We start from the raw sequence: 26,368 nt of genomic DNA, 5'->3' as shown, positions 1-26,368 counted from the left end.
GGGCAAATCTTCACAAATTTGTGAGCTTCTCTTGCCCTGGAAGATGGTAATCAAATAGTCGGGGCATACCCACGTGTATACCCGCGTAGCGTGTATGCCATAAAGCTTGAAGGTAGATTATGTTGTTGCTCACTGATATTATATTTTAGGACGATGGACTCTCAATGATACTTGAAGTTGAGGTACATAGACATGGTATCGGTCCGCTGCAGCGCGCTGGCAACACTCGCAGCAGCGCCAGCTGTACTGTCTTGATAAGTAGGACTATAATTATTTTGAGATAACCTTCAAGGGGGAGGAGCGAAGTACCATTTACCCTTGACCATCACAGCCCCCCCCCCCCCTTCAAAAAAGAAAAGAAATGTTCCCCCCTGTCTGCTTTATTGTCTAGTCCTTCGAAGGGACCATTAAACATTTCATGACGTTGTTGCTTACTTGCTTATAAGTTGTATTTGCTCGCTGCTGTGATAGAGACCACGCAACAGAATTCCAAACTTTTACATAAGACTCAATAAAAGATCAATTTGCACACCATAAACTACTCCGCACTCATCAGTGATTGAAGACGTTATAGTGTTTGAACGGTACAGCCGCGTTGACATTGCTTGCACTCAAGGGAAACGCGGGATAAATACCAGTCGCCATTTTTAGACAGTGGTGGGAATTCCCATTTTTGTCAAAGGCAATATTCACAGCAGACAGTGTCTGTCTATCTAAAAGGCACGCGCTATGATAATGAATATGATGATGATAATGTCAGCTAATTGGCACTAATTGCGACGAAACAGACAGCTGTTTGATACTCGCACTTGAACAAAATCTTGCACGGTACAAAGTCCATGTATCGGTGGCACAGTTGCAGAAGAATAATGAGCATCGACGAACATTATGAACCCCCAAGCGGTATATATTGACAGTGATCTATTTCTGCTCCTGTTCTCTGACACGCACGCGGTAAAGCTACAGCTGAAATGCTGCCAATAACTCATACTTATGAGAAAGCATCTTCAAAAGGCGTTCAGTCAAATGACCTGATATATTATGAAAATTACAAAAATGCAGAATTCTTCAGCAAAAGGGGCGTTGTCATGAAAGTTCTTGATATATATACACTCTATGTACGCAAATGGCAGACTATCCCGAAAACTGATATTTTTTTTCTCCTCGCAAATGGCAGTACAAATATTTTTGACATTATCTGTTGCCCTCGAACTTTGAATAGATAGATGGTTTTGATTGTACAGGAGATCAAAGGTCAGTGTTTATTGTCTGTGACAATCTGCTGACAATATTAAATTCCTTCAAACTGAACTAGCGTGGTCCATGCTTAAACTATATACGGTGCCAGGGATCTCTAAACAGCGTTTTGCAATCACGATCGGGGAAATTAAATACTAGTAGTAGTTTCGAGAATAACTAGATACGTGTAACTTTTTTCCCCAATTCGATGCAGGCTTATTTCCTCAACATAATCAAGATGATAAACCGAAGTATCATGGCTAACGTGGCCTCATATTCATGGCATTGCTTGGAAATATTACTTTAACATGCAAGTAGAAATTAGTATTTTGATCCTAGAATATTTAATAATTTAAAGATACATTTGATGTGAGTGAATATGCCTGTACTTAATAATAGAGACTCAGTATGCTCGTGTTTATATTACGTATGGATGTATATGAACACAATGTTCAAGCGATATTATTGTTCAGATTAGAGAAAACAAAGTACGATAGTTTTATTAAATTATAATATGATTTGTTGCCAGTAAAAAGAAATCTTTTTTTAAACTGGGGAAATCTATTGATGATGGTTGTTTAAAAAAAAATTGTATTAGGGAGGATCTAAATCACGTATTTATTGAATGAAAACTGAATGAATCTCTGTGAAATATTAGAGAGAAATATTACCAGAAATATAACTCTACATTCCAATTAAAGCTCTCTTTCAGTATTCAAAACTTTGCTCAAGATAGATTGTGGAAACAAAATGCCTTTTGTTGCAAAGGTTTCTCGACAATTTATAAATTCATTGTAATTTGTACCAAAACAAATTTTCAAAGAAAAGTGTCGAAAAAGTGAAATCCGTTCAAATATTCATCAGACGAGAGAGAGAGAGAGAGAGAATCCTTTTACCAAGACAGTTGGTCCATGTCGTTTGGAAAAAGGAGACAAAAAAAAAAATTATTTGTATGAATTTTCTTGTTAAATAATTTTAAAGTCTTTGTATTACACTATTTATTTCAAATTATTTGCTTGTGTATTATAATGGTTTCGTCATGATGTAATTTGAGTCGCGTCGTAATGTTATTTGGTACCTACTGGTACCTTTGAATGCAAATCATCAGATAAGAAAAAAATATAAATGCTTGCTTCTTGCAGTCCTGAATGGAGATGATTTGCTTTATCTACAAAAATAATTATATATATATAATTTTTCAAACACAGAAATAATTCCTCGCTGTCAGGATGGGGGAAATCAGTGATGCAACTCTGATAGAATTATCAGAGAGGATTCCTTTAGATATCACTCGACTCGGTGTCCAACTCGGTTTTTCCTTGACTGACATGAAACGCTACAAAGCGTCAAATTACTCTGGTGGAGATGTGACGTCACAGGGAACGCTACAGATGTTTCTTGACTGGAGAAATGACGTAAAATCTGCCTCCCAAAGACGGAAATTGAAAACAGCGATGGAAAAAGCTGAACTAGGCGGAATTGCAGAGGAATTCTTTGGGTCAAGTACAGTAGTAGAAGATTTTGCGCAGAGTTTAAGGATTTCGATTTAACTTATTTATGACCGCCAAAGAGATACAATGAAGTGCTTATAAATATCAGATAAGGGATAAGGGTAATCATCGGTGGCTTCAGTCAATAAGGACTTGTCCATGAGAGTCTTACATTTACGTTCTTGATATCATGATTAGATTTCATTTGTTTTAAAGTATTTATGTAAAGGATTAAGTTCAGGATTGGGATTAGGATTAGGGTCCGGATAAGGGTCTGGGGTAATTGTCATAGGATCCGTGGGGACTCATTTTATGTGCAAGTCCTAACCCTTAACCGAACCCTAACCCTAACCCTAATATTTACTCCAACCCTATATCAGTAACCGATCTTTAGCTGGGGGGGGGGGGGGGGGGAGGGGGGAGGGGGAGGGGGTAATTGTCCTGATACGGTCTCTATGTACAGATATTTTCACTCATTCAGAATGTGTAGAACATACTCATTATAATATATGTAAATGAAAATAGAAGTGAAGTATCATTCTACCTAAAAATGGTACCCGTGGCGCTGTGGATGTGGTGAAAGTCAGAAGATGAGCAGAATAATTTTTAATAATACATTTCAGTAGTATTATACATTTTTTAACACAATTATTGTTAAGTACATGGAGAGATGTTCAGGTTATTTTTGATAATCTGCAGCAAAATTATGAAGGCTTTTCCAGCTATCACATGGGCTTGTTTTGTTTTTCAATCCTGATATTTTTCCCCCTCACGACAAATGTTTGTTTCTTTCTGGTTTCTTTGCCTCATTTACAGGTAGCAGACCTACCGCTGGCAACGAAATGGCATCCAGTGGAAGTGACGGTAAAAGGGCAATACCACTTTATCCTGTAACCACTTTATTTAAAAAAAAAAAACCCACGAAACTGAAATACATGAGTTAAACCTGTAAGGCCAAGTAAAAAAAGAAAGCAGTTTCTCGTCCGGGTTTTTTGAGCAAGGCGATGAGGGAGGTCCTTACTATTTGATATCTTACTATTTTTTCGAGGATTGTCAAAATGTAAGACAGTAATTATGTGTTTCTCGTCCGGTAATTCTGAGAAAGGTAACGAGAGAGGGGTTTACTATTTTCTATATCCAATTTATGAAATGAAATATCACTCTGGTAGCTGTGTTATGAGAGACCAGGTCCCAAGTGTATGTCTTGCCTGCACTCTGTGCATTTTCAAACAAATAGATATATTATGTACCATACTTGAAACGAAACTTCATGCATGCAGAAATACATTTGCTTTTTTTTTTCCACTACAGATGTCAAGGGAAAATGACCATCTTAATACTGGCATTTCTGATACCAGTGTACTTGCAATTCTGATGTATTGTGCTATTAATTGAAACAGGTATAAAACATGTCTTTCAACAAACACGACTGAAATTAATTCCATGATATTCAAAACACTGCTTTATTTATCATTTGTGTTTGTGACTTTTTGAGTCCACACAGCTGGTATGTATAGTTCTTCACAGTACAATTGTAGCACATTCAACTTGAAACTGGCTTGTACAATTGCAGATGGATGTCAAAATGATACTGATATGGCATTATAGCATTAAACATTTAAAGATGTTTCTTCATGTTCTAAAAAGACATTTGATAATCACTCATCATTTGGATGATGAATGATTGTATACCAAAACTACATAAATGTAGTAAAACATGTACCTGCACTGTAAAAAATGCGACATGCGACATGTTTATGAACTAAACACAGTGTTAAAAATCTAAACACTTTGTTTAACATCTAAACACCCGGTGTGTATAGCACGTGTAAAGTATTGAGAGTTAAAGTGTTTAGCTTGGAGTGTTTAGTTGGAGTGTTTATTCTGGTCACGTTATGTTAATCTCAATATGTCCATATATATATGGAGAAGTGTTGGAAATGGTGTGTAAATTGCAATTTCTAGTTTCCTTTTATCACGAGGAAGTGGAAACTGTTACGACATCAAGATGCACTATGAAATAATTCATGTTTTAGGCCTTTCATGGAAATGCCTAATCAATAAGGAAAAAGGATAACCTAAAAATATGTAATACAACTGTAATAAATTTATATTTTGGTTTCGCATGTACAGTCCTATATTTTAACTGCTAGAAAAAAATGGGAGTTGCCTTTGTTAATGATTTCGTTCATAGTTTAGGGCATTACCCAAATGTTTGTTGGTTAGGCCTAAACACTTCTACTGTCAGGATAAACAGGCGCGTTTACATTTAGAACGCCTCGTAAACACGTTCTAAACACCGCACATGTTTAACATAAACACTGTGATACTCGTACTCTACAGGTCAGCAGCGCATGTGACATGACGGCCGCGGCCACAACGCACGCAGTGGTGACCTGTGCGTGCGCTTCTAGCGCACACTCGTGCTGTGCATGATTATGACCATAATCAATGCACAATTGGCGGGAAAGGAGATGTGCGCGCGCGCACGTACCTGTACGGATAGATCTGTCTGATTGGCTGGCTGCTGGTGCATGCTGCGATTGCATGCCCCAGCAGCGTGATGTGCGTAGGCCTACAGTACGTGCGCATTCGTTCTAGGCTTGTCGTCCACTAGCACTACACTGCACTTACGACTCGATCGACTGCACTGTACTGCTGATAGCTGACTGCTACATGCACTTCATAAAGGAGCGGATCTAGCTAAGATGGCGTCGAAGGGATAAAGTTCTAGCCTGGCCGGCGCCTGCATGAAAGCGGTGAGTCTGCTAAGTCTGCTAAGTCGGTGAATAACAAGATTTATTGCAAAATCGCCCTCGTTTAATGTAAAACTGTAGTAGGCGTGGAAATAAGCTACGCCCTTGAAGATTTTGCTCGTTTGTTTTAGTTTTCTATTTCTAAATCTAACGACTAAGTTGTACATTAGAACGGGGAACGCTCTAGCGTTAAGTCTAACTGTAACGTGTTAGTGTTGTTAACGTTACAATATCTAACTTGCTAGGCCTACACTCTGCAAATTACCGGTACCGTAGTTATGGGTAAACTCGGCCTAGCGGGTCAACTCACTGTATCTTTAATTTGACGAAGTTATGAAGTATCTTTCATGTGAATGACGATGGGTTAGTGACTATATTTTGAGTGAAATTCAGTTTTATTCCCTGTAAATTCTTCACTCAACAGGTGGTGAAAATTGAATGTACCTAAAGCCCATTAGGATGTCTTGGAAGGGGATGGCAATGGCACCAAAGTGGGTGACGATGATGTCCTGACGTGTACTGTATAGATCCTGCAATTAAAGACATTACCTCTGCTGGCAGAGAACGAGGCATGGTGCAGTCAACAGAGTAAATCGACTGGGGATAGTATATCACTGTATACTACCCATGTGGAAAGTGGAAATCAAGTAAGTACATGTGTACTCAAAATTGCAGAGCCAAATCAATGAATATTATGTACTTAAAGGGCATGTAAATGAGTTTCTACAAAATGCAGATTTTAGATGCTTTAAGTTCTTCTGTTTTTTTTTTGTTTTTGTGTGTGTGTGTGTGTTTTTTTTTTGTTTTTTTTTTGTTTGTTTGTTTGTTTGTTTGTTTTTTTTTTTTTTGGGGGGGGGGATTACCTACTCCGGACTCCCGAATTCAATCCATTAGCTAAAATAAATACATGTATGGAAAATTGATTTATTGCAAATATTGTTGAAAGTGTAAATTACAGATGTGAAAATCTTCACCCAAGAGACAAAGGATACAGTATGGTCGTAACTCTGCTTGATAATGATGATGAATAAGAAAGAAGAAACAACAAAAAAGACTTGAATTATTTCCAGAAAATTCAGCAAAGTAAGTAAAAACCGAGGCAAGACACTATGTGCTAATGTGATGAAGGGATTCTGTCATTCCTTTTAATTTGAACTTTGCTTATGGATTCAGTCAACTTCTTTGCTATCCATTCATTTTCAGAATCTATGGGAGCAGTTAAGTCCATTGTATTGCAAAGCCAACTGATTTGTTTTCCTTGTGTAATCATTTCTTTTTACCAGCACCAGTACGTCATGGAAGAATTGATCAGGGATCACGCCAAACCTGTCTGGATTAGAATGAAAGATGCATGCGCTTACTTCTATACAACCCGTCTAAAAGTGCAAACATCTGAGGATTACAAGGACATCGCAAGATATACTGATATACAGTATATCTATAGGCCTGCATGCCATATGAAGGAAATGAACCATGGATAATGATTTTGAATGTTAATAATCTTTTTCCCGCTAGCCATGTGATGTCTCACATCGTCATGATGCACTACAGACCTATTAGGAGGCATCCCACCTGTTAGAGCAACCTTTCTATTGTTTTTTTTTCTTCACTGACAGTGTGCATCTAAACCTGTATACATGTACTAGAATAAAGCAAATCATATAGGGGTTGATAGGGTTTTGTATGCGTTGGGGCTTCAGTTCTCCGTGTACGTGTATGCGTGTATTACATAATGACGAACCTCTAAAGAAATATGAAGGTAGGGGGCCTATATAATTCGAAGAGGAATTCAATGCTTATTTGATGAAAATTGGTTTTGAAATGGCAGGGATATCCAAAACAAAGCGATTCTATTGTCCTCTGTGCTTACGATAATGGTCACCTGTATTCTTATTGCTCATAGATATGGGTAATTGTCTTTTTTTAACAGCTGGTATGTAAAATTGTAATGTTATCTATTATGTAAAGACACTTGCTCGAAATCGTTTTGCACTAAGAAAAACAGTTTCATTCACTTCATTTTATTCATCAACCAATATCCTTGTAATTCACTATTAAGATATTACTCAAGAATTTTGTTCGATTTGCTTTCTATTATATTCTTGTGCAAAAAGGAATATAGAAATCAAAACAAATCAAATCAAAATATCAGCCATTTCATTTTTTTTCCCTCGGGTGCTTCAAATACAATCAGCAGATATTGGACGCAAATAAGAGGTCAGTAGTTGCATTTGTTTGGAATTCTTTGCAATTTTCTTGTAGACCTGATAGGAAATGCAGCATTCGGTAGTTAATATTTTCTTTCTGAGATATTCTTGAAATCGGTCACATGGAGAGAGGTATCAGAAATGTAGTACAACATGCATGGAGAATAGGGAGGAGTCTTGCGACTGACTGACAAATTGACAAGGGAGGAGTCTTGCTGATCACATCGCGTGTTCATGACAGCCTTGCATACCCTCCCGCCTCCAGTTGCAATGCATTATTTTTTCTTTGTTCATATCTTCTTGTCTTTACCAAAAATTCTGCTGTGTCGAGATTGAAAGTAGCCCTCCATACCATGATTATGTGGAGTGTGATGAGACTGATTAGACTCTAATAGACTACACTTGTATTCATGTATACCCATTGAGTTTGACTTCTTTCTCCAAGGTTCTAGCAAGGTAGAAGTTTTTTTCTCACTCACCTTATGAAATCCGCTAACATTCTAAGATTTCTCTCGAAATAGCAAAAGTGAAAAATCAATACAGTACTGTTAGCCTACATGTACTTTCAGTGAATGTCGCAGTGAAAAGAACAATATCATGTATGTATTTAAGTTCCATTATTGGTACTGATCAGGGAGTGCAGATGTTCACCACAGGCTAAATACAGTGAAAACACTTTTTTTTTTTTGGGGGGGGGGGGGGTCTCTTTATGATGAGTGCATCATCTACACTCCCTGATCAGTACCAATACGACCATAGTGTTGTGCATGGTATAATTTGCCGTGAGCCTAATTTGGTTCGGGTACACCCAAAGCACTTTGCCAATAATTGATGCAATCTTCAAGGTCGGCATTGATTTGTTCACAGACTGCAGTTATGTTCCTGGAGGTGTTACATACATGTCAAGCTTCCGAAGCGTTGAGTTGCAATTCACAATCGACAAGTTTATTCGTTTGTTTTACAATACTAAGAATTAGTTCTGAATACAGTAGAAAGACGGCAATTCTTGAAAGTAGGCTAAGAATTACATGTGACTGAAAAGTAATTGTTAAATGCAATATTTTTTTTTCTCCAAAATGAGTTATGTGTCATTTCCTGCAAATACAAACTTTACTGTGTGTATAGGAGAGAATTCCATTTACGTCTTCGTGTACAGGCCAGTGACTCCCAGGTATCTTGCATTTAACTCAGTATGGTGTCGTATAGCAATAACATGGCAATATTTAAAGGGGAAATCCAGTCCAAATACAAGTTAGTCTGATAAGAAAGAATAAAATATTAAGAGTTCATTGGTAAAATTTTGATCGAAATCGGATGTAAAATAAGGAAGTTATGACATTTTGAAGTTTCGCTAATTTTTGAGGAAACAGTTCTTGAATGGTTGATATGAATATGCAAATGGCAACGTGGGCATGTCATTCCCTCACAACTTACTTAATTTCAAGTTTTTCATTCAAACGCAATTATTCCCGAGACTCAAGTCCTGATATATCTAACTGATCACTTTTCAGAAGTTATTCAACCAGCAATACCATAATGTTTCACATTTCATTAACATAAACATTGAATTTCATCATTTTTTTTTTTTTTGGGTACACGATCAATGGAAAATTGTGAGCTTATCGCATGGTCAATTCACTCATTTGCATATTCATATCCACTTTTAACTGCTTTGCAGAAATTAGCAAATCTTCACAATTTGATAACTTCCTTATTTTTCATCCGATTTCATTCAAATTTTTACTGTTAAACTGGTAAGGTTTTACTCTTTTTATCAGACTTATTTATTGGACTCGATTTCCCCTTTAAAGGATTTTAACTTATTATTCATCAGATATTGCCCAAGCTTTGACTGATGTTTTGATAACTTGCATTCAGAGAATTGCCTTTAACTCTTGTAGCCAAAGTATTTGTGAAAGCTAACGCAGGTCTTCCCTGGTATTATGCGATGTAAGTGTGCTGATGATTTGGTACATACTGGGTAAATTCTATATGATATTATGCGTTTATCTTTTTTTCATGCAAAAAAGTGGAAACAATCCACTTTACATTAATAAATACATGGGAATTAACATGCATGATGATATGTCTCATTTAAACACGTAGAAATTAGCATGTATGAATGTATGATGTGTAAACATGTCTCATTTTAAACACGTGGAAATTACCATGTATGATGTGTAAACATGTCTCATATAAACACTCAGCATGTATAAGGTGTAAACATGTATCATATAAACACTGAGAAATTGCGATGTTTAGTATGTAAACATGTCACATGTTTAGTGTATGCAATTTTGTGATCGATCTAAAAATCAGACATGTGTTCTGAGAATAAACACTAAAATGGCAAATAAACATGTCGCAGTGTTTTTAATCTGTCACAGCGAATAAACATGTCGCAGTGTTTACAACGTAAACAGTGCGTCATGTTTATTTTTTGTTTCAGTGTTTAGATCTTAAACATTGTGGGTGATTATGTGAATGTGCGGTGTTTAGTATTTAAACACTGTGAGTGATTACGGTGTAAACGTTTGGTGTTTAGGCTATAAACACAGCAGGTGTTTAGTTTTTAAACATCAGAACCGTTTAAAACATAAACATGTGTGTGTGATAAACACCTAGGGTGTGCTGAAAATAAACACAGCATGTGTTTAGTTCATAAACATGTTTAATATATAAACACGTCGCAGTGTTTTTAAACTGTCACAGAAAAGTGTTTAGTTAGGTGTTTAGAAACTAAACAAATTTTTTACAGTGTGTGCAGGTAAGTCACATTCTCCCTTCATTTCTTCCATGGCCATCATTACAGTGCTACCAAGAAGCAGCAGTAATATAAACAGCAAAATACAACGTGTAATGACAATTTCAGTTCACGCTCATCAAAACTGCTTATTACTTTTCAAAGTTTTGGCTATCAACATTCGTTTGTGGGTGTATCTTGTTTGTTTGTTTGTTTTGTGTGTTTTTCCCTCGTGAAAGACGTAATGATTTCTTCGTATCGAACGTAAACTGCATGTTTACCGTAAATAAGCCATTCAGCTCAGCTCAGCTACGGCGCATTCGATTCATCGAACTTGCAGTAACCTCTTGTAGGCAGGAGCACATGGCGCATTCCTTTTAACTTGAAAGTGAAGCCACGTGTTTGCACATCGGCGCTTCCACACACAGCGCGGCATTTTGCGATCGTCGTTATAAATAGCAGACTTTCCGATTCCAGAGGAATTGGAATACTTCGGAAAAGACTGATGTTTAAAATCCAATAAAATGAAAAAAGCCTGAAAACAACGCGTGATTATGTTTCCATAGTAAACGATAATTGGAAACACGGAACAGACTACCGGTATAGCATCCGCTCACAAAGAAGCTCTCTTGAGAAGATGAAAGCATATTCCACGTCCCCTGCTAGATAGTGGAAGCTTCCATAATCATCCCAGCAAGTTTTTGGAGGTACATACTTGCACTTGTACACATTCATTGCGAGAAAGCAATCAATAAACGCTGAACATTGCGTAATTTGGCATCTTTATCGTGCTGGTGACCAGCTCGATGCTTCGGCATGTGCCATAACGTTATGTTTAGAGCCTGTAGGCCTCATAAGTCGACGAGTTTAATTCAAAATAGCAAAAAGAGGGAGATTGAAAAGATACGAATTCTGGTGGAAAAATACGAATTTTGGAGCTGCTGAGTACTAATTTGTGCTTCCAAAGGTTGGCAGCTCTGGGCCCCGTTTTATGAAGAGTTAGAATTGATTATGAAGTCGATTTCAACTGTAAGTCTATGGCAGACTGTGTAGTAAGGAAAATTAAAATTGATTTTATCTTTTGATAAAACGGGGCCCTGGTATTAAAGGTACTAGCGCACATTTGCAAACCCACGAAAATCAAAACTGCATAAAACAGGTTCAATATGACTTCAAGTACAAGTTATTACAGTAACATCTATATACCTCACCTGTTCCATACCATTCGATAAAAGAGAGAAAATCATCGTTTTAAAATCAATTTTCAAACCGCGTCAACCCGACCCAAAATCGAATTACGAGCGCGGGCTAGCTACGTACATGTAACTTACACATGTATCGCGTGCATGTAGTACGTACGTGGACCGGAGCTAGCGAACGTTATACGCATGCATACGGTGCATTTTCATTCATTTTTATGAAAGTAATGGACTAATTGGAACGACATTTTGCACAGGTGTTACTGCAATCATACCCAAACTCCATGCTAACTATGAGACCAATTGCCGCAGGTTTACAAATGTGGGCTAATACCTTTAAAGCCGTTCGCTGTGCACACGTGCGCTTGAGATCGGTTCTCTCCATCACTGCACTCCACGATTTTTTTTTCCAGCTCCAGAACGCGCGCATGCTATGTTGGCTGGCTGGTCTCCTCTATGACTAGTATGTGGTTACATTGCGCAATCAATCTAGCAGCACATGAAGCGGGCAACAGCCACAGTTCTGTGGCAACAGCACGAGAAAAATGTACAGAAGGTGCTCAACTCTTCTAGTAAGTAGGTGGCTCGCCTTACAGGCAGACCCCTTTCAGGCTCTCCATATTTCTGCTTATAACTGTTGACTGTGATATCTGAGTGTACTCAGTTTGCCACCAGTTGTTTCATCTTAGTATCAGGATCACACAGGACAGGTTTTGAGCTTTATGATAGCTTGGCAAGAGAGTTCTGAGGAGACAAAGTTTTTTGAAGTTTGTGTACAGTGAACTGGGAGAGGTACATGCATGGCCTCCATGGATCCTTGATGTGCTGTACAAGTGCACTCAACCATCATCGCCTTTTGTGACCTTGATTAGCCTGTCCAGCCAACAATGGATGCAGTCAAGTTCTTGTCCTTTCTTCTCATTGTGTTCATCCTGGGGGTGAATGGACATGAAGCTTTCATCAATCCCTGTGCTTACAAGCAAGATTTAGTGTGCCATGCACACCATAGGCCCATGCAAACCAAGTTTCTTGATTTTCGCCCTGCCTACTACACTAACTCCACATCGACCTTCCAAATCAAACTGCTTCTTGTATCGGGAGACATAAACCCAAATCCAGGACCAGGATACAACGATGACTCCTGCAGTGTGCATAATTGCAGCTACACAACTAACTACACTGCAATTGACAGGGTGAACAGTCCAAGTGTTTACGGCAAGCATGAGCTACTGCAATTAAACTCACTGGCGTTACACAAACAGAGACTTGACGTTAACCTCTGGGAGACTCTCACTTCACTGGGCATCGCCATGAAACGGAGATGTCATCGGGGTAAGAGAGCTGGTGCACGGAAACAGAGACACAAAATTCCTGTCACATCCCAATTGTTTTCTACCACCACACCCAGAGTTATGATTCGTGAACGCAGGCACATTCGTCTCACAAACCCTATTCAGAGGCCTCCATCTTCCGCTCATGTCATCTCCTTAGATGATGCTGCATTGAATGAACCGACCAGAATAGCAGTATGGAATGCCCAGTCAATGATGAACAAACCTGATTCAATCTATGACCTTGTGGTGTCAGAGAGCTTGGATATTCTGGCCATCACAGAGGCATGGCTCAGGGGTGATGATCGTGACAGCCCTACCCTAGCGCAAATCCAGAATACCTTACGTGGCTACCACATTCTAACAGCTCCAAGGAAAGGTAAAGTAGGAGGTGGTATATGTGTAGTCCTGCGTCAGAACTTTGGCACAAACATGGTGATCCATTCATACACCAGTTTTGAGTGCATGGAGCTTACCCTTCGCTCAACCAGGAGCCATGTACTCTCACTCATAATCATCTACAGACCTCCTGGCTCTAAGGGCAAAGCTGTAACACAATTTCTATATCTGATTTCTCACATCTTCTGGAGTCAGCCAGCTTGCGAGACAACCAGCTCGTGATCTGTGGTGACTTTAATTTCCACATGGATAACGTGCACAGCAGTGAAACCAAATCACTCACAGATCTGCTCTTTTCTGCTAATCTGAAGCAGCTGGTCTCTCAGCCTACGCACGCAAGGGGGCATACCTTGGATCTAGTCATTACAAGAGAAGCCAATGAATGCATTAAGGAGCTATATCTTCGAGATGCGATGCCTTCAGATCACAGTGCCATTGTCTTTACAGTAGCATTGTCACGGCCAATGCCAGTTAGAAAAACATTTTGTTTTCGGAAGCTTCGTGACATTGATTATGACATCTTCAGAAGAGACCTGGAGAACTTGTTTGCAGCTTCTGAGGATCTTGATTACCTCGACATAGACCAAAAGGTCAACCTCTATAACTCCTCACTCATGAAGACACTTAATCATCATGCGCCTGTGAAGTCTGCCAGTGTCCAGTTAAGACCTCATGCGCCTTGGTTTGACCACCACCTTATTACTCTTAGGCGCAAAGTCCGTTCAGCTGAAAGAAAATGGAGGAAGTCTCATCTGACTGTTGATAAAATGTCAATGAGGTCTGCTTTGTGTGTGTATCATTCTGCTCTCAAAATAGCTAGGAGAAATTATCATCGAGAGAAGATGGAAACATGCTGCCAGAAGGAACTGTTCCAGTTCGTTAACGGCATCTCAAGTGGCAACAATACCTCTCCACTTCCATCTCATAGTTCGAAACAAGAGCTAGCTGAACTGTTTCTCAACAGTTTTCAAGCAAAAGTCTCAGACTTATGCCATTCTCTTGTACCTACAGCAAGTGAAGTTCACAGTGCATCATTTAACGACTCAGCAGAGGCTCCACAGGAGTTCATGTTACAGATATTCGATGCTGTCAGTCAATCTGATGTTCAGGAGATTATTACTACATCCAAGATAAAGACATGTCAGCTTGACCCGCTCCCTGCATCTGTCATAGGAAAATGTGTCGACATTCTCCTTCCAGCTATCACTGATATAACAAATCAGTCATTAGCATCAGGGATCTTTCCACGTGACCTCAAGACTGCTTTAATCACACCTATTCTAAAGAAGCCCAATCTTGACTCTGAAATATTGAAGAATTACCGACCAATCTCCAACCTTCCTTTTTTAGCCAAAGTTATCGAGCGAGCAGCCTGTAGCCAGTTCACTGCTCATCTTCACTCACATTCTCTCTTAGCTAAATCACAATCTGCTTATCGACAAGATCACAGTGTTGAGACGGCTCTTGTGAGAGTGATGAACGATCTTCTCCTTGGCCTTGATGCAAGAAAGGAAGCTGTGGTCATCCTGCTTGATCTGACTGCGGCTTTTGATACCGTTGACCATACAATTTTATCCCATAGAATGAGGCAACGTTTTTGGATATCTGGTACTCCAGCAGAATGGATTGAGTCTTACCTGAAGGAAAGACGACAGCAAGTGGTATTAGGACAACATGTATCTTCCTGTGCACCATTAGAATTTGGAGTACCGCAGGGATCAGTGATTGGTCCACTCCTCTTTGTGTGTTACACAACACCAGTTCAAGACATCATTGAATCGCATGGTTTCAGCTGCGCCATGTATGCTGATGACACACAGTTGTATATCACCGTAGACCCCGTTGACATGGAACACACTCTGGAAGATCTGGCCCGATGTCTGCATGAAGTCCGTCGCTGGATGTCCAACAATTCTCTGGTACTAAATGACAGTAAAATGGAATTGCTTCACATTCGTTCCAACATGAAGCCATGTAAGGAACTCACCCCTTTGACTGTTGGCAATCTTGAAGTTAATTTTTCTTCATCTGTCCGTGACCTTGGTGTGCTTTTGGACAGTCACCTCAATATGAACAGTCACATAAACAATATTTGCCGTCGCGGATCCTTCGCTTTGAGCAAAATAGGGAAAATTCGCAGTTATCTCAGTAAATCCACTACTGAAATAGTGGTCCACGCTCTTGTCTCATCAATCTTGGACTGTTGCAACAGTCTCCTCATTGGTCTGCCGGACAAACAGATCTCCAAACTTCAAAGAATTCAAAATTCCGCTGCCCGCCTTGTTACACTTGCCAAGAAACGTGAACACATAACCCCAATCCTTCAAAATCTGCACTGGCTTCCTATAAGGTATCGCATCCAATACAAGATTCTCCTCATCACTTTCAAAGCACTACATGGAACAGCCCCGCACTACATTACAGAACTCATAACCCCATACAAGCCTTCTAGATGTCTCCGATCCTCTGCTCGAAACTTACTTGTCGTACCCACCATGCGAACAAGTCTTATGGGGAAAGGGTTTTTTCTTTTGTCGCACCCACTTTATGGAATTCTCTGCCAGACCCACTGAGAAGTCAGATGCCAACAGACAGTTTCAAGCAAAAACTCAAAACTTATCTATACAAAGTAGCCTACGATTGTTAAATTTGAAGTCATTAATGCAGTTGTCTCAGTAGTACTGGCAACACTAATATATTGTGCTTAGTAATGTGTAATTTCTGTTATATTTTGTATTATGGTATAATTTGTTTGTTTGTTTGTAAAGCGCATTGAAATTCTTTTCAAGTTTGAAATGCGCTATATAAGAATTTGTTATTATTATTATCATTAACGTCCTGTCTACACCACACGACGTACGACTCGTGCACTGTACATCACAGCCCAGGCCGCGCCCGCCCGCGCCCATCCAATTACAGTTCAACTGCTTTGTGGGTCATTCCTTCTTGCCGAGCTCGCAGTGTGAAATGCATGCGTTATTACATACGCACTATACAGAAGCTACAGCTGTACTACAGCTATAAAGTAGAGGACGCAAGGCGTAATTAGAAATGAGACATCACGATTGGTAGGTGAATTGTCGATTTTTTTTTTTCGGCGGCCGAAAAAAATAGTAAAATATCAAAAAAGTCGATGTGGCAACTGAAAATCGATGCGGGCGGGGAGCGGGCTGGGACGAGAATTATGAATTTCTTGGTATTTTCAGCGCCATTTTGAAAATAGTACATAGTAAAAAAATCGACGCGGCGGCCAAAATCGATGCGCGCGAGGACGAGAAACTGGTTTCTTTTTTTACCTGGCCTAAGTTTTAAGCCTAAGGGTTTGATATACTTTTTTATTTTGGATTGGTTGAGACTGCGAAGTTTTCACACTGTATAAGGTGGAACTCTTAGCGAAATCATTACATCTAAAGCTGAATACAAGCTAATACATTTAGATAAACTATTTCATTTCTGATACCCCCCCCCAAAAAAAAAATGTATATATGTGACTGTGCACCTCAAAACGAACATAAAGTCGCACACATTGATTTTGCGTGAGGACTGAAAATAAGTGAAATTGGTCAACCTAGCCGAACTTGACTTTTTCATATTTTCTGAAAGAGCAGGTTTTCTTTTACATTATGCTAAAATTTGGTATCATAAAACGGGCAGTAAAGCGTGTTTTTTTAGCAGTTTATCTCGAACATTTTTGGTAGAATAGTGTGATTAGGTGTGTCTTTAGAATCCCTTTTTCATTTCTGAAAAACCTTGTCCACACTCTCCACTTTCAACTCTAATAACTTTTGAAAGGATAGTGTTACTGCTTTGAAAGTTGGCATTAATTATGGACAGAATGTGTTAATGAGGCGTGCTTAATTTCAGTCTAATTTGATAATCCCTTCATTGTTGTTACTCTGGTGGTTTACTTCCTGTTTTTTTGTCCCATTCATCGCACAGCCAGCACGGTTTGGTAAAGATTAAGCGCTTGAATAGACACTGTACTTCAGAGCCTCTTTTCTCAGTTCACACTTTTCCTGAGTTTGTGCTTTCTTTCCAATATTTAGATAGGTTAGGAGAGTCCATTTGATTTGAGTTATACATCATTTTAAAGCTTAAAGTCTGCTCTTTCAGAATATGGTCTTAACTAAAAATTCATGTCTGGCGACTTTTTGTTTGTTTTGAGGTGCAGGGTCACATATATATATATATATATATATATATAACGATTTTCTCTGATAAAAGAAATGTAATTTGTTATGAAATAAACTGGGGCTTATAAAAGTTCAGAGGATTGTCTCGTGTTGTCTGGGTGTTTCGTATGAGCAAACAATCATTGATTAGCAATATGGTGAGCTTCTGCGGAATGATCAGGTTTTGTAAATTGTAAAAACATCTTCCCTTCATCGAACCGGTTCTGTTTTTGTATCCTCAGAGGACAACTATTCTCCAGAGATCGTACAAACAGACTCAAAGATATCTTTTTCGGGAACTGGAAGTATGGAGAATGTTAATGTCAAAGGTCAAGAAGCTAACGTCGGCAGGTAAGCAGATTGTGTCCCTGTAATACCTCAAACAAACACAAACACACACGCACATACATGAAATTAATGATAGATATATGTACTCATACGATGTACGCATGTAAATCTTTGCATGGCTATGTGTTTTTTTTTTCTCTCTCTCTTCTCATTATTCGTGGAATCATGTGAGTTCAGTTGATTTCTTTTTTTTCGGGGGGGGGGTGTGAATATGAAACCTACTTTTTGTGACTGGAAACTTGCAATGCTATGGTTATTACTAATGCAATAATATATATAGCAAAAAAATAGAAGAAAGTAAACAATTTTTCCAGTTCATATTATTTTTATAGAAGATGGAAATCAATGTATTATATACTATATTATAGAGTAATGTAATTGGCTATCAACTCAGTAGATCAACATAAAGGAAAATTTTACCCATTAGTGCACACATTCGTTTTTGTCCTCAAAGCACAAAGTACAAATTGCAAAAATTGACACATTATCTTTCATTTGGAAATGCCCTTCAAGCCAACAATGATAACAAAAGACCAGGTTAACACAATGAGAGACCTGAATGAAGTAACAAAAACAATTTTTTTCTTTTTTTTTCTCATAACCTCAAACAAAATCAAAGAGGGAAACTACAGGGGGAAAATAAGAATCTTCTGTCAACTCAAGGTTCAAATGGCATAGGGAGTATAAGGGCACAAAGATGATTAAATGAACCGAATATCTGTATTTCATTCTTTTGATTTAGTAATGCAAGAATTCATGACACAAACTAAAAAACCAAATACTATCTAAAATTTTCCTAATTTGGGAACTCGATTGGAATTCTTACCATTTTTGTTTATAATGCTTCTCCTCTTATTCCACTTGAATTTGGATTTGACAGATTTTTCATCTTCCTCCAGTATTTTAGCCTTTATTGATCTTTTGACTTTCAAAGATATAATATAAATCATAGTTTTACTGTTGCAGCTTAAGTCATGTTTTATTATTGCGTTAAATTTGTCTTTTGTTCTTGTTGTTACATGGAAGAGCACTTACTCATGAATGACATCTTATTAATTTTTGCAATTTTTACTTTCGTGCCTTTGAAAAGAAAAATAAAATTGTTCATTCATGCGTAAAGTTCATTGACCTACCAGGTTGATAGCCAATTAAAACATCTTCATATGATACTACAATAACTTTTAGCCAAATATTCTAGGTCTTAAAATCACGTAAAATGTAGCAATTCTCTAATACGACACGTGCCATGCATGACCTATAGTAACTGTGTTCTATTCTTTCGTCCTGCAAAAGCTCGACCGAGACAACTCAAGGTGCCTCCCAGCCCGCAACGACCAGCAGAAAGAGAGCTGGAAAAGGTAATTTCAGTTTTGTTGTTTTTCCTATTTCTCAATTAGACGAAAAAATAATAAGACAAAAACACATGATAACATGCAGAAAAAGATACAAATTGTAAAATGCTCATTTGCATTTCAAATAACCGGTTTCGAATAATTTTATCTCACAGAAAAATGAAAAACTGAATCCCACCTCAAGCAAAACTATAGCATCCCTTTAGTCTTTAATGAGTGATGATATTGTAAATGATTATGCTTACAGTGATAAGTATTTTTTCATTGAATCCTTGATTAAAAAACAACAACAATCAGACAAACAAACTTGCGAACAGTGTTTCAGAGATCTGAATGTTAGACATAGACATATTAGTTTAATTCATGAAAATGTCTAAAATTACGGTACAGCGTGGATTAAGTCTATTATATACCCTGGGTAACTTACTGGGCTTCTAACTATCACGACATTCTGTCACGTGCAACTCTTATTTGCATATCTCGCGGTGTCCACACAGGAGCCGGCTCAGCGCCAAAGGTAAAGCAGCAAGGGTCAACCATTACATTCACTAATACGGGACCGATTACTAACCTGAATGTCGTGGGACAGGAAGCCAACGTGGATAGGTAAGTTCAATGGTACCGATTGAATTCTTCTTGTTTAACAAGAAATATAATATAGCAGTATGACTGATGATCCCACGACAGAAGAAAAAAGGGATTCCGACAGAAATTGCATTGAAAGTATAATCCTTCCAAGTGAAAGCTATATTGTACATCGTTTAATGCGGACTCATATCTATTCCATGCAAAGTCATATTCTGACAGTTGAGATCTAGCGCTAGTAGGTTGACGTGATGCACGGAGGTTGAAGCTATCATAATGGCAAAATCGGTGCTTTTAACAGCTAAAGGACATTACCTTCATGTAGCACAAAGACATTTAGACAGTCAACATATTTAAGTAGTTTCGAGTATAATTCTTTTTTCCCCATTTTATTTTTTTTCCACACATGACGTTTTTAATATTTTTTTTATTTTTTGCGGTAATTAGATTTCCAGTGAATATGCAAGTTTCCTTTACCACTGAAGGGTCACATATGTAATGTTATCCACTTATTTCAAGGATATAGACGAAAGATAATTATGTTCCCATAAACTCGGTCATTCTTTGCATTTTACCGCTAACAGCTCAAAGACAGTTTCACAAACGGCTACGTCAAAGACGGCGTCTAAAAGAAAAGGAGGGGCAGCGGAAGGAGGTACGTCGTCCCGACCTCGGAAGAAATTCAAAAAATCTTCTAAGTAACTCGTCGAATGTTCCCCAGATGTCAAATAAAGGTTACATCTCTCTATAGTGTCTTTCTGCACTTAAAATTGAAAGCGATGTTGGTGCCGCAACGTGCTTGCACAAACTATATCCTAAATGCACTTACATTTGTCTCTTTGAAGTAATCGGTTATAATTATACATCGTATAATACTAACGCCATTCAAAACATATTGTGAAGTAAGTCTACCATCAGAAGAAAAATAAAATCCTTTTCAGGATACCTGCTCTCTAAAAAAGATCGAGTGAAAATTTTCACTCTGAAAAGAGTGAATACAAAAAAGAGTGAATTTCGAGTGAAATTGGAGTGAATTTTGAGTGAAAATCTTCATTTTCACTCATTTTGGAGTGACGTCAGGGATCACGCGAAGATTTTGGAGTGATCCCTGACGTCACTCCAAAATGAGTGAAAATGAACATTTTCACTCAAAATTCACTCCAATTTCACTCGAAATTCACTCTTTTTTGTATTCACTCTTTTAAGAGTGAATATTTTCACTCGATTTTTTTTAAAGAGTGCACATGTTACATGACAAGGAATATTCTTGAAGTTATGATTACAAGTATCCTGTATTATCTCTGTTTTAGTGGCTTTAATTGCAAATATCTCAACTTTAAACAAGAATAGGTTTAATTTGTTTGGTGATTAAGTGATAAAACCAAGCTTTCATTTGTATCTATTCCGTCTTGCAGACTGTTGAAGAACGTGCATGTTATAGGACATATCAAGATACAAGCCTCGACTCGTCGCATACTTTATACTTCACTGAAATTATGTGAAGTGAACATGTTTTATGATTCCTTGTGGTCAGTTCATGCCGTGTAAATAAGTTTTCTTTTTAGATTTCGTTCAAATGAAAATTGCTTCTCCCTTTTCAACTTCTTCCCGCAGATGAGGAAACAGAAGAGACGGAACAGCTTTCGAACAGTGTCATGATCTTCGCTATGGTGCCATTCTGTGCCCTTGTAGCTTACGTTATATATTTCTGGCTGTTGTGACAATATTACATTTGTGCCAACCCAGCTAGAGTACTAACTACTAAGTATTCCGTAGTTTCTCCAAAGTATTGTAGTCGTGTATGTGGTTCCATGACATTTGCTCCCGTGACAATATATCGCTGCTATGCAATACATAATACTTGTGTATCTGCACAAAGCCAAACATTATTTCTATATCCACGAATATAACCCTAACCCTCAAATCAAACTAAACCTAAAACCCTATCACAACCCTATCCCTAACCCTCAGTACTTGGAGAAAAATATAGACCGGAGCAGAAATTATTGTCAGTGATTGTTGCAGGAGCAAATAAATATGTACTGTCACCCATGTAAATAGGGATAAGTATATCAAAGAAATTCAACCATTTTTTTCTTCATCACTTACAGACTTATGTGGCCAGAAGAATATCTAAATACACTACGTGTCAAATATTTTCTAGTAAGTCTGTACTGTTTTTTTTTTCCTCCAGACTGCTTGAATGCGATCACAAGAACCTTCCAAACCAAGATTCTGTCAATGAGAATAATTACTGTTAAATTACTAATAAAGTGCACTCCCGTTATCATGAACATGGTTTTAACAAAATTCTCGTTACAACGATGTAAAACTTCGGGTCACAAAATTATCATCAATATGTCTATTATACACGTTACTCTTAGGTTAGAACAAAATTTCGATATCTTTAATGACGAAAGAAAACTGACGGTCCCGTGGACTTCGTTATAATGAATGTCACCTGTCTGATTAACAAAAAAAAAAAACAACAACACTTGAATGCACTTTCTCTTATAGGCTCAGCATGATTTGCATGCTTCTATATTATTAATAACTATGATTAACAAGACATTGCAGGAATTAAACAAAAACGACAAAATTTTCAACAAAATACAGCCACGATGACCAGCAACAGCCATCTACGGAAAATGAAAATCAATGAAATGAAATAGAAATAAAAAGAATGACATTCCGAAAGCCAGAGTGCCTAAATTTGTTGTACATGTACATATTTATAATTATCATTTTATGTATTTGTTGCTTAGTGTTCGGACTGTAAACCTCTAATAGGAGGTGTCCTTTTTACCGGAAATGCATTAAATTTGTATGAATATAGGCCTATAAGATGGTTCGACTTTGACTCGGCGTCCTGTGCTCTATACGCATAATGTATATATAACTATGTATATAAACTGATAGTTATTATGTTTCCTAGGTACTATTTACTTTCAATGTTCATTATTCGACCTCGAATAACCACATTGATTTTGTTACTATATAAAAGGGATCAACACACCTTGAATTATAATATCGTAGGAAACATCATTGTCTTTTTGCATCACATGCAATATTCTTCAAAAAATGAGGATCATTTAGCTTTCATTTTGCGTTATCTCTTTTCGTGTAGATTATCTGGAGACATTCTAGCTTAACAGTATTGAATATCTTTACTATGATCTACTTACAGAAAAAAAAAACCCGACTATAAACCATTATGTATACATTCAACACTTTCGATGAAATACACACATTCTTTTTATTACACGTTTCCATACTGTGACTCTTGTAACAGTTTCTTTGAATGTTACGATTTTAAGCCATGAAGAAAACAAATTCAGTTTAATTGATCTTACTCCAATGTGCACCACATTTTATTTGCGCGATTGTACGAGTGTATAATGTGGGAATGATTCTTATGTCATTTTGTGTTATGTGTACGCGAATAATGACTATTATGTCATAATGATTTCTTTCTTCAGTAGCTGATTAATATGCACCGTTCTAGAAATTGAGAGTTTGATTGCAAAACGAGTTATCTCCATTTTTGTCAATCTTAAATATTTGCGATTAAAGCTGCAAAAAAAAATAGAACAAATAATAAAGAAAATATGGGATATGTTTTAATCATAACTTTAAAACATATTCCTTGTGATGCAACAAGTTACGTATCTGTGGAAACGTTATCATGATTATCCTAAATCAGATAGTGGACTTAAAATGGAGCTTATCACGTTTTTCGATCTAATTTAAATAAAACGAGATCTGACTGAGAACGAATGACAACGATGACAAAGTTTATTACTGCTTTTTAGGACATTGTTAAGTGTCGAAATGTATCTTAATCTTTCATGTTGATTATTTTATTGATTTTGTGTTTCTTATCTAACGTGGAGGGGAGGGGTACACAAACAAAATCACAATAAACAAACTTAAAAAAATTAACAGAAGTAATAAAATTACTATCCGCTATAAAAGTTCTAGCCGATAGAAAGTCCAAAGTCTTGCACACAAAACACCACTCACGAGAATAAACTGATACTTTAGTTGTCAAAAGCCATAATTGAGAGTTAACGGAGGAAAAATGTATCAATAAATAGTGGATGAGTATGTTGAAACCCCCCCCCCCCAAAAAAAAAAAAAAATGAAAAAGGTAAGAATGTATAGTGAGTTGTATTTCTTTTTTCACTAATGCCCGAAATGACCAGAAGGAGCGGCCAGAATTTTTGTTCCCTAACATGCCTAAAATAGAAGAAAGAAACAACAAGAAGAAAAGGGCCTGTAATAAAAAAAGAAAAAAGAGAGAAACGAACAAACAGAGTGCTAGTAAATCACTGAGAACAACTCTGTGACGCTGGATTGATTGACTTCAACTGTTCAAGCTCAATCTTCCAGCTTGTTGGTCCACAGAGCTTGCGGTGATGAGAAAAATTGACCAGATGTAAAATTATTCATAATCAAATTCAGTTATGTCATTGTTCACAAACTTAGTTATTACTTGTTTAGTTCGGTTACTCAATGGTTTGTATAATTACTTTTTTATATAAATGTGCAAAAATTTTCTTTATTTATTTTGTAAAGTATCAATGATTTTGATTCAGTCATGCATAGAGGTTTAGTGAAAAAAAAAAACATTTTTATGTATGCACTGTTTGTCAATGATTTTCTTGGGAATTTTTGGGTCTGGGATCAAAGGTCAAGAATTTATGACCGGGTTGAAATATTCCTGTGTTTGTACTGTGTTTTCGTCATATGAAAATATATACATATTGATAGCTAATTTTAACAAAATAAATATAAAATATTTTTACAATCTCGTATATTATGTGTTTTAATTGTAAATTAAACAATTTCAGCTTTTGAGCTGCATGTTCTTTTTTATTGTCAATAAACCTATATTAGGCAAAATCGTGAAATAGGCCCCACCGCAGTGCGCGTGTACCCGTGCGTTAGCAAGCAAGCAAGGGTAGGTCCTAACCCCGTCGCGGGGCGCTATTTGTCCGTATGGGGTCGCTGCTGCGGTTAGGGTAGGTCCTAGGGTTAGGGTTAGGGTTAGGGTTAGGATATAGGGTTAGGTAGGGTTGTATTTATGGTTAAATTGGCCGTTAAATTAGTCGAGAGACATTAGGGAGTCCTTCCGAGAAGAAAGAGAGGACGAAAGGTGCTATGCTGTGGAAATCGGCCCCACCGCTGTATCAATTTCGCGTAAACGCCGTTTGGTGGGGCCGCATTCACGAGTATTATACTGTGGAAGGAAGCCCCACCGCCGTGCTTACCTACCAATGAATGCCACACGGTGGGGCTGAATTCACGAGTATAAATAGGCGAGCTGCCGTAGTATTAGTACGGACACGCAGTGGTGGGGCCTATTTCACGAGTATGCCATATTGAATTTTCTTTGAATTAAATTGAATTGAAATCTGGAACTCTAAAACGTTATAGTTCTGTGGTACGTTCACGGAGGGTGGTGGGGGGGGGGGGGGGGGGACCATTTTGAATGGTGGAGTAGGTCTGTGATTTTGGTCCGTACAGTTGCGTTGCCCAGTTAGTTGTACTGCTGCCCTCTTTCTATCTGTTGATGAGCAGGCGAACCACCACTACCACTGAGCGTCAATGGTTGCCAAGCAAGGACTCCGAGGAGATGCAGGCAAGAATTTCGAATGTAGGCCTAGACCCCCTATATCAATAGGTAAAACTTATTTTTCTATCACATGCAAATCAATTGACTTTTTCCAGCACTGTGTATTACAATGAAAGAGGTGAAGTGGTGATGTAATGTACTCTTACGATGAAAGTGAAGTGCAGAAGTCATCCATCCATCCACGCAGCGACACTTCCACGGCGGCAGCTCTCCTTCCTTAGTCCCATATGCGTTATTTGTAGTTAGATCTACCAATGTACTTACGAGGCCAGGGAGGCCGGAGGCGAGCGCGAGGTGGTATTGGTAGGGTAGGGCCTACAGCTGTAGGGTGTTCTGTAAACGATACGTTTTTTTCTAGAAACTTCTTTTTGGTTTCTGTGTGACTAGAATATTGCTTTAGCTGAGGTGAAATTAAGTAAAATAAGTTAATAGGTAAAACTACATACGTCCTACGTCTAACGCCGCGCCTGTAACGGCTAATGCCACGGTTAGCACTGCACAGGTTAGTTTAGACTAACCATTAGAACTCTTAAGTCTTAGATATAGTACAGAGATGGTATAGTCTACTCGCTAGACTACAGAAGGTAGTCTAGTCTATATTCCAACAGAAAATTGGCCGATTCGGCGATACAGCTCGTGAAAAAGCTGAAGCCTCGAGTGATCAATATCATTCAGTGCAGTTTTCACTAAAGTCATCGGTAAAGAAGAATTGACTAATGGTAATGATGTTCCTCATAATTCTTCTGGGACAGAGACAAATTCCAATAATGTCAGACTTGAATATTTCTACAGAAGGTATCACTATCATGAAACTTCTCATGAACTTTAATATGTAAACAAAGCCTCAGGCCCAGACGACATTTCTCCTAAATTCCTTAAGTTGTGTGCTGCACAAGTAGCACCTATATT

General features: G+C 37.9%; 1 protein-coding gene across 1 annotated transcript; it reads left to right on the top strand.

Moving 5' to 3' along the window:
• Positions 1–2,452: 2,452 nt before the first annotated feature.
• LOC139724839 (uncharacterized) lies at positions 2,453–24,251 on the top strand. The gene is made up of 7 exons (XM_071635963.1): positions 2,453–2,742; positions 3,546–3,593; positions 17,779–17,887; positions 19,178–19,242; positions 19,734–19,842; positions 20,406–20,476; positions 21,436–24,251. The coding sequence occupies exons 1-7, from the start codon at positions 2,469–2,471 to the stop codon at positions 21,540–21,542; spliced, it is 783 nt and encodes a 260-aa protein (XP_071492064.1). The 5' UTR covers positions 2,453–2,468; the 3' UTR covers positions 21,543–24,251.
• Positions 24,252–26,368: the final 2,117 nt, after the last annotated feature.

Source organism: Diadema antillarum, unplaced genomic scaffold (assembly GCF_040938485.1).
Source record: "Diadema antillarum isolate AM-2024a unplaced genomic scaffold, OU_Dant_1.0 scf00000232, whole genome shotgun sequence".
Classification (NCBI taxonomy): domain Eukaryota; kingdom Metazoa; phylum Echinodermata; class Echinoidea; order Diadematoida; family Diadematidae; genus Diadema; species Diadema antillarum.
This window is presented reverse-complemented; position numbering and strand designations above follow the sequence as displayed.